General features: G+C 37.4%; 1 protein-coding gene across 1 annotated transcript; it reads left to right on the plus strand.

Moving 5' to 3' along the window:
* The first annotated feature begins 1,020 nt into the window (after positions 1-1,020).
* On the plus strand, positions 1,021-11,909 carry LOC101160352 (phosphoribosyltransferase domain-containing protein 1). Its single transcript, XM_004079262.3, has 9 exons — positions 1,021-1,228; positions 1,400-1,506; positions 3,571-3,754; positions 4,105-4,170; positions 7,496-7,513; positions 8,689-8,771; positions 8,954-9,000; positions 9,125-9,201; positions 11,350-11,909. Exons 1-9 carry the CDS (start codon positions 1,181-1,183, stop codon positions 11,395-11,397), a joined length of 678 nt encoding a protein of 225 aa, XP_004079310.1. The 5' UTR covers positions 1,021-1,180; the 3' UTR covers positions 11,398-11,909.
* The last annotated feature ends 240 nt before the right edge of the window (positions 11,910-12,149 follow it).

The following is a 12,149-nucleotide window of genomic DNA, read 5'->3' on the forward strand; positions in this document are numbered from 1 at the left end:
TATCTGCACTTTTCTTTCATTTCCTTCCTCTCTTTTTAAATCAATTTTCTATTTTTTTTTCTTTTCTTTTAAAGTAAATTTTACGTTGATGATTTCTATGATGTATTGTGATATTAATGTATTTTTCTGTTTTGTGAATCACCTTGAATTACTTTGGGTATGAATTGTGCTATACAAATAAACTTGCCTTGCCTTGTCTGAAGAAATACACAATTATTTTTACTTAAGGAGCCAGATTTGAATTAATTTTTAAGATTTATTTAGATCTAGGCAATAAAGCATAAATGTACTATTTTACATCTTCTGTACAACGGGAACATTTTTGTATAGTCCTTCTTTTTACATGCTGATGTAAATATTTTTAGTTTACATACAAGTGTAAATCCTACTAAAAAGTAAAAAGAAGGGACAACATATATAAATATAAATATATAAATATATATATATATATATATATATATTTTTTCTGAAGGTCACTATCCTCTGTGAACACCACCTTTTTTTGGTTGTTTGAATTCCTGAATGTCTTTTTTTTGCTGCTGAAGATAAGAGAATTTCCCCATTGTGGGATGAGTAAAGTCTATCTATCTATATTGAATCTATATAGATAGATAGATAGAATTTTATATTCAAAATTTCCAATATTAGGGAAGAATTTTGAAGACTTATGTCAAATTAAGAGCATCAAACCTGCTCAAAGATGATTCTATAGTTGTATTTGTTTAAAAACAACAGATTCTTTTACGTGTTTAAATTAATATTAAATACTAAAAAATTAAGAAGCAGATTGAAAAAAAACTGTTTGCAGACATGATGAAAACAATGTTAACATGGCATTCAAATAATAATAACAGGGGCACATTTTAAAAATTAGGTGATAAGAATTTAGTGCAGTAACTGTTTGTTTTTGGGGTCTTTTAAGAAAGAAATGTTTTTATTGTGTTAAGATAAGAAAGCGTGTTCTCTTGACTCGGCCGCTCCATTCTGAGGAATTGTGGTGTCACAGCGCCCCTGGTGGCCGCATGTGACACTGCAGAGGGGCAGGGACTCCCGGATGGTTTCACAATAGTGCTCCACATTCCCCCGCGCAGATCCTCCTCCCGACCAGGTCAAACCCCTCCGCACAGACTCGCAGCACTTTGGTTGAAACGAGAGCGGGTTTTTTTTCTTCTTCTTCAAAATGGCTGAAGTTTCTGTCCGGGCCGAGAGCAAAAGCGAGGGCATTGTGGTAATTTAACGAGAGGAAACGAAGAAGTGAATGAACGCGTTTGCGCAGTTTTGCAGGGGGTGGCGCCACGTGTAGACTGTAGAAGTTTGCACCTTTAAAAAACTAAAAATACAGTAAACTTGCAAAGATGCAGACTGAAGATCTAATGCTTTCTGCTGCGTTTCCTCTCAGATTCACGACGACTGGCCAGGTTACAGCCTGGACCTCTTCAGCTACCCAGCGCACTACTACGGAGACTTGGACTGCGTCATCATTCCGCATGGCGTCATCATGGATAGGTACAAAACTCTGGAGGCCTGTCAGATGACCTCCCAGATGTTTGGCCTTCTGTGAGGTTACATCATAGCTCCATGTGTCTTCCAAAGATTTTATAGGATGCCATCTAATTCCTGTGTAGTAAAATGCACCAAAAGTAAAGTTTGTTTTATGTAGATCACCTTTACAATAATCCTTAAACTGTTGTAGATTTTCTTTTTCCATAGGGCAGCATTTAAAATGAACATGCATGTGTGGGATGGCACTGCCAGACAAGTTTTCACATATGATTTGAAGGGAACAGCCCTGCTCCTCATTCCACACATGCATGTTCCTAATGTGACACCAATTCCAAAAGAAATAAACTGTTTTTCCAACAGTTTAAACAACCACTCCAAAAAAAAAAAAAAGTGTTTTTAACATGTTCAACAGCATTTTTCTCCTGACGGAAGATGTAAGCTTAAAATTGCATTTCTGAGTATTTCTTTATTCAAATCATTGTGTATCAGGAGCAAACAAAAATGCAGTTGTAAAAAGCTTGTAGGTGTGACGTAGGGCCTATGACAGCAAGCCACAAGCTCACATACTTCTGCTCCATTCTAAAGCATCCACTTGAAGACAAATAGATCCATGCACGTCTTTGTTCTCCTTGTCTGAGCTGGAATCTGGTACAAAAACTGCACGGCTGCAATAGTGCTCTGCATTTCTGTTGGACTGAAAATGTTAGGATGGGGTTGTGAGGGGCTGTAAGCCAGTGGGAGAGAGTGTAAACAAAAGGGATGGTGGGAAAAGGGTAGGCCTGCTTTGTGCCAGTGGTCACTCAGAAGTAAACTTCACATGAACTACTGCTGCTCTGCAGAAACTATGTCCTAGATAACAAAAGACGTTTTTTTTTATTTATGATTTTAAAAAAAACAAGGGAACACTTTGAAAATAGATCAAAAGGGGATCAGAGGGGAACTTTAACGTTTTTAGGCTTTTAAAACAAAGAAATCTGTTAAAAGTAAAAGCTTACTCACTTTGTTTAGAAATAACCTGCTAGAATTCAGGATTGGGAAAGAAAAGTAAACCTTAAAGGTAGAGGAAGTTATTAAAAAAATCCTAATTACATTAGTTTACAATTTCTAAAATAAAAACTGCTATTAAAAAGTAGTTTTAGTTTAGATTCCTCACTTTTCACCACTCCATCCTCATTTTAGCTATAAACCTTTGCAAAAGGTAAAAAAAAAACGTACACTTGAGGTCTATTTTATGAAGTATACTTGTGTATAAGTATATCAAGTATAATGTTGAGTGTGTAGAAAGTATACTAACTGAATACTTTACAGACTAAATTTGAAAATTTTAATCACACAATAATTAAAATATATAAGTACCACTTTTAGAATAGACTACTTGTATTAGACTTAAAAATACTATTTTTTGTTAACAGAAATTACAATCTACCAAATATCTTTAACTTATTTGTGTGACAAATGAAATACTATAGAAATCAAAGTATGTCAAACAAAATTCAAGAGATGCTAATGTTTAATTTGTCTGCCATGCACAAACCTAATCTTAACTGCTACAGATGAGGTTTTTTTTTTCAAACGTGTCACATTTTGTAAAAAACACTTTGCAATAATGAGGAAATGTACAACAAAACAAGTAAATTTATTACTATTAGGAACTTTAGTGAAACTCTTTATTAATGGAATCATTATGTCTCCATTATGTCTTCTTAAACAATAAAATATCTAAAGAGGAAATGGTTATGAAACAAAATGGTCTCAGTTCCTAAAAATGGATTGGATTATTTTTCCCCTCTCACAATCTGTCTTCCCATAGATTTCTTTGTTCTGCCTGCATAAACCTAATTACATAAACTCTTGTGATGTACACTACTTCATAAAGTGCAAAAATGTGTTAAAAAAATAGATTTTTTTTTCCTGGCGCTCATGAAAAAATACAAAAGAAATTGGAATTTGAAAAACAAAAAACCTTTTTAAAAGGCTCTAAAGCCATTTGATGTCACATTTTTATGAAATAACCTGGACAGCTTTGGGAACTCCTGCTGCAGAGCCTCTTTGTTGTGTCGTTTCAAGGACGGAGCGCCTGGCTCGGAACATCATGGATGACCTGGGCGACCATGACATTGTGGTTCTGTGCGTGCTGAAAGGAGGTTACCAGTTCTGCGCCGACCTGGTGGACAGGATCAAAGCTCTCAGCTGCAACTCCGACCACACAATTCCCATGAGAGTTCACTTCATCCGCCTGAAGAGTTACCTGGTGAGCTTTCATCCTGCTGCAGGGCAGGAAGTGATGATGTTGACATCCAATGATCATGGGTTAAAAATGTGTGGGAGTGGCCTGCCGCTTTTCACGCATGTGGTTATCATCCATGGTGACTGTGAATCCCATGACCTAGCCAGATGACTGTAGTGTTATAGATACTACAGGGATATTTTTATACATTTTGACCTTGAATGAGTTGTTTTCCTGTGGTGGAGGAAACAGTATTACATAAGATTTTAGATGTAACATTTTTTTAAGTATACAAAGGCATTTGTTGTCTTTTTCTTTTTATCTTGCTGATGGTATTGCAACACTTCCTGAAATAAACATGTTTTTCTTCCCAGAATGACCAGTCAACTGAAGATCTTCACATTCTCGGAGCAGAAGATCTGTCTTTTTTATCTGGGAAGGTATTTTTTTCTATATATAAATCTAAAGATATATAACTTTTGTTTGAAGCAGACTGCCATGAGCTCCACAGTAACACATAGCCAGAGATCCCGGCTGTGTATGAGCTGACACTTCCGCCTCTAGAGGGCAGTCTTCTCTACAATCTGCCACGTCCTCTAACCTGTAGAAAAAAGCTAATTTCAGAGGCTGCTCTAACAGCAGTACCCGCTTACCATCTGCACTAATGGCATTATTTATAGCTTCATTCCAGTTTATCAGTCAGTGGATGGCGGATGAAGCGGGCCACAGCAGGGAGCGTGCTGCACTTTTGCTGCTTGTCTTGTTATCATGTAACCAGAGTCTGCGTCTATAAGAGCTGGCTGTTTACTAAGCACTAAGCAAGAGGGCATTATCTCCACAAGTGTGCCGTTGAAACACTGCAGGGTGATAAGTCTGATCATCAGATGAACTTGAAAAACTGCATTATCATATGTGGAATTTGACTGAATTATAGAACGTTTTTCTTTTGCTTTTCATGTTATCCTGCAGTTCCTCAAAGGAAGACTTAGAAACACATGTTAAATGTCATTTTAGACTCTGATGAAAGTGAAAAAATAAAATTTTTTACAGCATCAATTTATCTGATTTATATGTCATTTTGACATTAACTTATAACAATGTAATTGTAGTGCATCAAATATACCCAAAACTGCACTTCAGTTATTGTTGTCTTCCAAATATTTTTTTTCTAATTTATCATACATATTTTAGTTTTGAATTCGGAATATTAATTTGGTTTAGACCCTTAAAATGCAGCAGCGTGCCACCGACTCTCGACTAAAAAGGATAGATTTACACTTCCCTATTTTTTTTTTTAACTCAGAGTTCAAGTACAAGCCTGTTGTAGCTCTGTGTATTTATAGATTTGATGTGGGGAAAAAACTGAAATGCAGTATGAGTCAAACAGTTTTAACTTTTTCCTGAGAAAATGTCTTGAAAACACCACTGAGAAAACACAAAAGGCTTTTCTGCTTTCCTCATTTTTTTTATTTTTTGCTAACGTCCATCCTGAAAGATCTGAGAAAATAAGTCAATATCAGGTCTGATTCAGTTTTGGTTTCATTTTAACTGTGAAGTGGACTTTCCAGTCTTGGCAAACTTTGTCTTAGAACTCCAGAAAGCTAAACAATCTGTCAAAGAAACTCATGTTTGTCTGGTTTCTTTTTAATACTTAGCTTAAAGAAAGCCAAAAAATAAAATAAAATGGCTCAAATGGTGTCCAGCTTACCAATTATCCTAAGACAGATATTAGGTCTTTGTTTACACAGGATTGTGTTGTTTTCTTACAACCAGGGGTTTATTTATCAATGTATTGTGTCAGCTGAATCAGTGGTTTTACACATATTTTCTGCTTATTTAGTTTGGTTTCAGCTCCCACTTCTGCTTTACATGAACCAAAAAAAAACTGAACCTTTTGTTGTATGTGTAGTTGGGTTCAAAACATTTCCTCTGCTGATATGAGTGCTAAAAAAACTTTGCCTTGGTATTTTCAACCAAAGCAAAGAGTAAAAACTCCAGTTTCAAAAAGACCCTCTCCAAGCATCTTTTGAGCTACTTTAAAAGTGTTTCCAGTTGTATTTTTATGACTAAGAGACCAAAAAACGGTGTCCTTTTCTTATCTGGGACACATTTTCAACAGAGCGGCAGAAAGTCTTAAAATATTCACGTCAGGACCGTTGGCACGGAGCAACCCCGCCCCCCTTCCCCTTTGCTGAGAGCTCGAACAGGGAGCTTGTGACCCGCCCAGCATATTTTCTGCATCACAATTAAGCTCTTTTTTTCCCCATTTGCTTTTAAATTCACAAAAATTGAATCAGTTAGTTCAAAGGGGCCCAAGTCTACAATTTTTCAAAATAGAGATATTATATGTTCTATGGTCTTCAAGGGAAAAGCTATCTGATTATGTGCACAAAAGTCCCAAGTCCGTAATGTATTGACTATGCTTGACATTTAAAATGCATCAAGTGCCAAATTCCTGGACTTGGGCCTCTCTTGCATGGGTTTTGCTTCATCCCACAGATGGCAGCACTAGTTATCCAATATGGCAGCACCACTGTGTAATTCAAGAAGGGCCCAAGTCCAGAGACTTGAGTTTGCTAGTCCTCTAAAATGATAAAGGTGAGGTGAGGCTTCATATTATAGCATTTGTGGTGAGGCTTCATGTTATAGCATTTGTAAGCTAACTGGTGCTAAATCTGGGTAAAGTATTAATCATTTGGTGTAGCCTCCCTTTAAGCTATGCAATTAAAATCATTTCCCGGAAAAACAAACCTCTTGGACCTGGGCCCCTTTTGAACTAACCGATTCAATTTGAATAAAGTGGATGCAATTTTGAGCTTAATTTTCTTAATATATGTCATCAGAAAAATGCCACAAGAGCATGTTAAAAACACAAACACCATTTTAATCGGAGTAGGTAGTTAAGATACATTTTTGTTGAGCTCAGCAGTTGATGCTGTAGCTGAACACCAGCACCTGAAACACGAAGTCATCTGTTTGAGTCCCTGCCGTGTGCCTTCTCCTCAGAATGTCAGGTGTGTTTGTGAAATCCTGGATCTTCCAGTGATACACAGCTGATGTTAGTGGCCAGTTAAAACTATAAAAGGTGCTGGTAAAAAGTTAAACATGTCACAGCAAACACATTACTGCCCTTGATTAAAGTACTGATTTGTCCTTTTTTTTATTTTCTTTACTAAAAGTGCATATAGAATATTAGTCCATATTTAAGGGTTTTCGGTATTATACGTGTGAAAAAAAGAAAAGTAAAACACAAAATTGTGGAGGAATTTATTGTAGACTTGGTTTTAGAGATTTAGTTTTCATCTTGACCCCACTATAAGCTAAAGAGAGGTTAACGCACTGACTCGAAATGTCCAGCTGTCTTCAGTTAATAAGACAGACGTTTGCAGAATTTCAGCTATGCCAGTGGGACATTCAAAGCAGCTCTGCACAGATTTCCTGTCTGGGCGAAGCTACAGTTTCTCTCCTGCATTCTTGTTTTAGTTCAACTCTCTTATATGGCACAAAAGTAAGAAAAGCCTCAGTATTACAGGTCATTAAAAGTCTTTGGATGTGGTTGCATTTTGTGTTTAGGCATCTCCAGAGTAAGAAGTATCATAAGAGCTTAGATTTAATGTCATTCTGCATGACATAAATGGTCTGTGATGAGTAATCAGCATTTAAAATGGATGTTAGATCCTTTCAGATAAGAGATTGTTACATGTTTTCAATCAAGAATAATGGCATGTCTTTCTCTTTCTTCTCTCCTGAACATGTTCGCATAAGAACGTCTTGATTGTGGAGGTGAGTCTCGCTTTTCCTTCTCCAAACCTATTTATGCTTGTTATCCAGCTCCAAAGCAGTCATTTAAAGTTATTGTTCCTCTTATTGGATCGGAGTTAAACAAAATAAACCTTTTTTAATTGTCAGACCTACTTTCAGAAAGGATCCCTGACTTTGTCCTGTTAGCAGAGGAAACAAGTCTAATGCTGAGAATGGGAGCACTGGAGAAACGTCATTCGTGACAATTCCTTTGTGTAAACACTGACTTCTTTATGAGACAGCTTAGAAGTAGCCATTAGTCATTGCTCTTCTCTCTGTGAAAGGTTCGTTGTTAGCTCAAGCTGATTTTTTTCACTAATCAATGAAAAGATCTTTGTTTTAGGTTTATAAGTAGAATCCTGAAAACTACAACTTGAATCTTTAATCTCTAAATTGTCAGGCTGAAATAAATGACTAGCTTTTACATCAAAGTTTTCATATCATTATATTAAAATACATAAGTGTTCTTTTTGATTGCGTCACCTGCTGTTTAGACAGTGGAACACAAAATAGGACGTGACTGGCTTTTTCCTCTCCGCCTGCCAAAAAACAACACATCTCTATCAAGGACAGACAAGCAAAGTTCAGATAAAAGTAAAGTTTGAATTTCCGTGTTCCTTGTGTGCATGTATTCATGCAAATTTAGGTCCAACGTGTGACCGACATTCATTTTAAAAAGGTATGGCTCCTATTCTGTTGAAAGTGGCCATAAAAACAGTTCATAAAGTAAAATGATGTTTTATTTAACTACATGGTATACTGCTCTTAAATTGAACGCATTTTAAAGGATTATTGTAATTTTTACTATTAAAACATAAGTTTCTATGTTGCAACACTCCAAGTTTAAATACATAATGGTAGTGGTCAAATAATGGCAAATCCAGTATCCATTACTCCCAATTATTGAGGGTTATTTGCTCTTCCATTGAGTATTGTAGTTATATTTATTTTACTCTTTTTCTCTCTGTCTAATGCAGCTTTTTTTGCTACAAAATTATTGGTAAACGTTTGGTTTACATCTTAATGTTTTTAAAGAATTTATCTTTTAGGTGATGAACTTTTTGTGAATTGTTAACGCTCTAAGTGTTGTAGGGTAAATGTTTCTGTTTCATTTAAAAATAGCTTTATAAATCATGGCTCCGTTTCCGCTACCACAGGGCATTGTGGGCACCGGAAAGACGATGAAGACCCTCCTGAAGCACGTGGAGTCTTTCAGGCCCAAAATGATCAAAATAGCTGGGTAACATTTTCACAACAAAATCAGCCTTTATTATAAATCATTTTATCTTTATGTCAGAAACATACAGACAGAACCAATTACCTCGAGCTGTTGACGCATCACTTTATAAAGAAAAATTCTGCTCCATCAATCCACACCCCCAAAAAAGAGGCTTTCAATAATATCTGCTTTTGTTTCCTCAGGTTACTGGTAAAGAGAGTGCAGCTCAGCCCAACCTGTGTTCCTGACTGTGTGTATCTACCAGCTCTTTATATATGAGTCACTTTTTTGTTCACATGTGACACAGTTGTTGAAATGAGTCACCTTGGAAAAATTCTGAAATAATGCTCATCTTTGTCATGCTATTGTTTCAGATGTCGGCTTTGAGATACCCAATCGTTTTGTGGTTGGCTATGCCTTGGACTATAATGAGTATTTCAGAGACCTCAATGTAAGTCAGACAACAATGGCTGGGTGTAAAGGAAGAAATCCGAATGGCTGTCTGTTAAGACCATGTGAGAACTGGACTGAGTGACACAACCCCCCCCCCCCCCCCCCCTCTTGGCGTTCCAAACAGGAAGTGCCTGCTGGTTCCAAGAAGCCAAAATCCAATAGACTTCTATTGAGAAATAAACATTTCTAAGCCATTCTATTTGTTAGAATAACCATTTTTGCCCTGTTGTTGTTAATCAAATTTTCTTATAATATTCTTTTCTGTAGAAAATTCAATTCAATTCAATTCAATTTTATTTGTATAGCCCAAAATCACAACAACAGTCGTCTCGATGGGCTTCGAAGTAAAACATGAAATCAAAAGGATCACGAATACAAAGAGTTCAATAGAAAAATACTAAAATGAACTAACAAACTGACTAAGCTATACTGGCATCCCTGCCCTTAGACCCCCCTTCGCGGTAAGGAAAAACTCCCAAAAAAACCGGATTCCGGAAAAAACGAAGAAACCTCAGGGGTGCCCGCATGAAGGAGGGATCCTCCCCCAGGACGGACAGGCGATTTACCAGAAATCTTAGAGAAGAATTAACTTATCTAAATCTACAACTACATATATAAAAGTCCAGCAGACGAGCTTCATCCAGCCGTGGTTGTGGGGACAGTCAAAGGCGCGAGTCGAGCCGGAGACAGGAACCACAGCCAGGTGTAGGAGCAGGAGCAGAGACGAGGTACTCGGTCAGGTACAGAGCAGAGACGAGCCAGAGATGAGCCAGAGGCAGGATCCACAGCCAGGTGTAGGAGCAGGAGCAAAGGCGAGGTAAACGGTCAGGAACTGGAGCACGGATGAGCCAACTGGAGTCTGGAAGCACTCCCACTCCCCAGGAGGGGAGAGGAAAAGAGGGACAATACATGAATCGCACTGCACCAAACAGAGGCATGGAGAACTAAATGATAAATTATGATCAAGAATAGAGGAGAGGAAGGGTAGAAGTAAAAACAGGAAAGAGGACAGAACCCCAGTGCACCATAGTTACCCCAGCTTCAACTTCTAGCAGCCTTTTAAAAGAAATAGTTATTATTAAGTTTAATTTAAACAAATTAACATTAAGTTAAATAATCTCTGAATACTAACTAGTCTGACAATAAGCCTGTCCAAATAGGAATGTTTTCAGTCTAACTTTGAATGTAGAAACTGAGTCGGCCTCTCTTACATGAGCTGGGAGTTTATTCCATAAGACAGGGGCTTGGTGACTAAACGCTCTACCTCCAACCGTACTTTTACTAATTCTAGGAACCACAAGCAGTCCTGCATTTTGCGAGCGAAGTGTTCTGTTTGGGTGGTAAGGGACTATGAGGTCCTTAATATAGGACGGGGCCATTCCATGTAAGGCCTTATAGGTTAACAGGAGGACCTTGAACTTGATTCTGGAATCAACTGGGAGCCAATGGAGCGAAACACAGGAGTGATGTTAGTCAAGAAAACATTTTCTAACATTTAGTTAGAAAATGTTAGTCAAGGTATAAACTGACCAATCAGATGCCTCAATAACTATGTGATGTTTTGTCAAAAGTTTGAAGTGTTTAATTAACAGATTCTCCCGGGCACACTTTCAAGTTGTAGGGGTATGGCGTTCACAACAAGCTTACTCCTGATTGCCGAGAGTGGTTGCCATAGAAATGTTGTTACCAACTTGGACCAATCTCTGCTTACTGTCGATATCTGGCTCTATCATGGAGGCGTCCATATCACGAAAAGATGGCGACTGGGTTGACTTCATTTGGTTGTAGCTGGAAGTAAACTATTTTCTATGGGTGTCTTCACAGTCGAGCTTTGTTCGCACCGCCGTTAGCAACACACTTTCAGTGAAAAGTCTATGTAAATGCTCATTTCGGGTTGCTGCATTCAAATCTTTCATGTTCACGCGTAGCTACGCAAGTTTTTACGACTTTTTTTGGGCCCTACAGACAAACCACGCGTTTCCAGTGTGATCACCACGGGCCATATGTGTATTCTAGAACCCTCGTCTAAGGTGGTCTTGAACACGTGTCACATGCCTGGTGTGAACGTAGCTTCACTCGGCCCAGTTCTCATTTGTGAGCATATTGTAAAATTTTGCTTTAACTCTTTTCTTTCTTTCTTTTTTAGCACATATGTGTGATCAGCGAAAGTGGAAAGAAGAAATATAAAATCTAAAGAGAGGCCTGTAACCGAGACAACTGCAGCTAATTTGTCAGCTAACAATTGTTAACTTGCAACTCCAAAGGTTGCTTCGGAGTTCAAATATAGCTCCAATAATATCTTTCCTGCAAAAATACATTTTAGTGACTAACCTTATGGTATCCATGAGCAAACTTTGTTGTCTTAAAGTAACTTTATTCCCCTCGTGTTAATAGAACTGTTACACACTGTATGTTTACTACTAAAATGAGTCTTTTTTTGTGTGAATCTAAAACTGATTTATATCTAATGTGACGGGCCAAATTATTGTGATTACAACAAGGACAAAGCTTTTCATGTGAAAAGAATGTTCTTAACCAGAGAATGTTACACGTTCTTGGTGGTAGGTAGCGGCTGTCATTTGTAATTCTCAGGGGAAAATATTGTAGAAGTGTCAACACTTGTTCTAACTACCTCTTCCTCCCCTGTATTTCATTTAGCGTAATATCTGTCTGTAGTGTTGTAATAAAATATTTTTTAACCTTTCAGTTTGGTGTGAGAATGATGAGCTGCCGTGTTTTTCATATTCCCTCATGAGTTTAGCAATTTGCAGTGGTACTTTGGTTCAGCTCGTGGGAGAGAATGGCCTTCATGTAATATGTTTTACTGGTAATATTTAAAGGTCAACCCCCCCAAACCTATTCTATACATTCCTTACAAGTTTTATAGGGATTTTAAGTTGTGAATTTCAGTATCGGAAACATTCTTGCTGATTATTCTAACCACAA

This window comes from Oryzias latipes, chromosome 17 (genome assembly GCF_002234675.1).
Source record: "Oryzias latipes chromosome 17, ASM223467v1".
Taxonomy (NCBI): Eukaryota; Metazoa; Chordata; class Actinopteri; order Beloniformes; family Adrianichthyidae; genus Oryzias; species Oryzias latipes.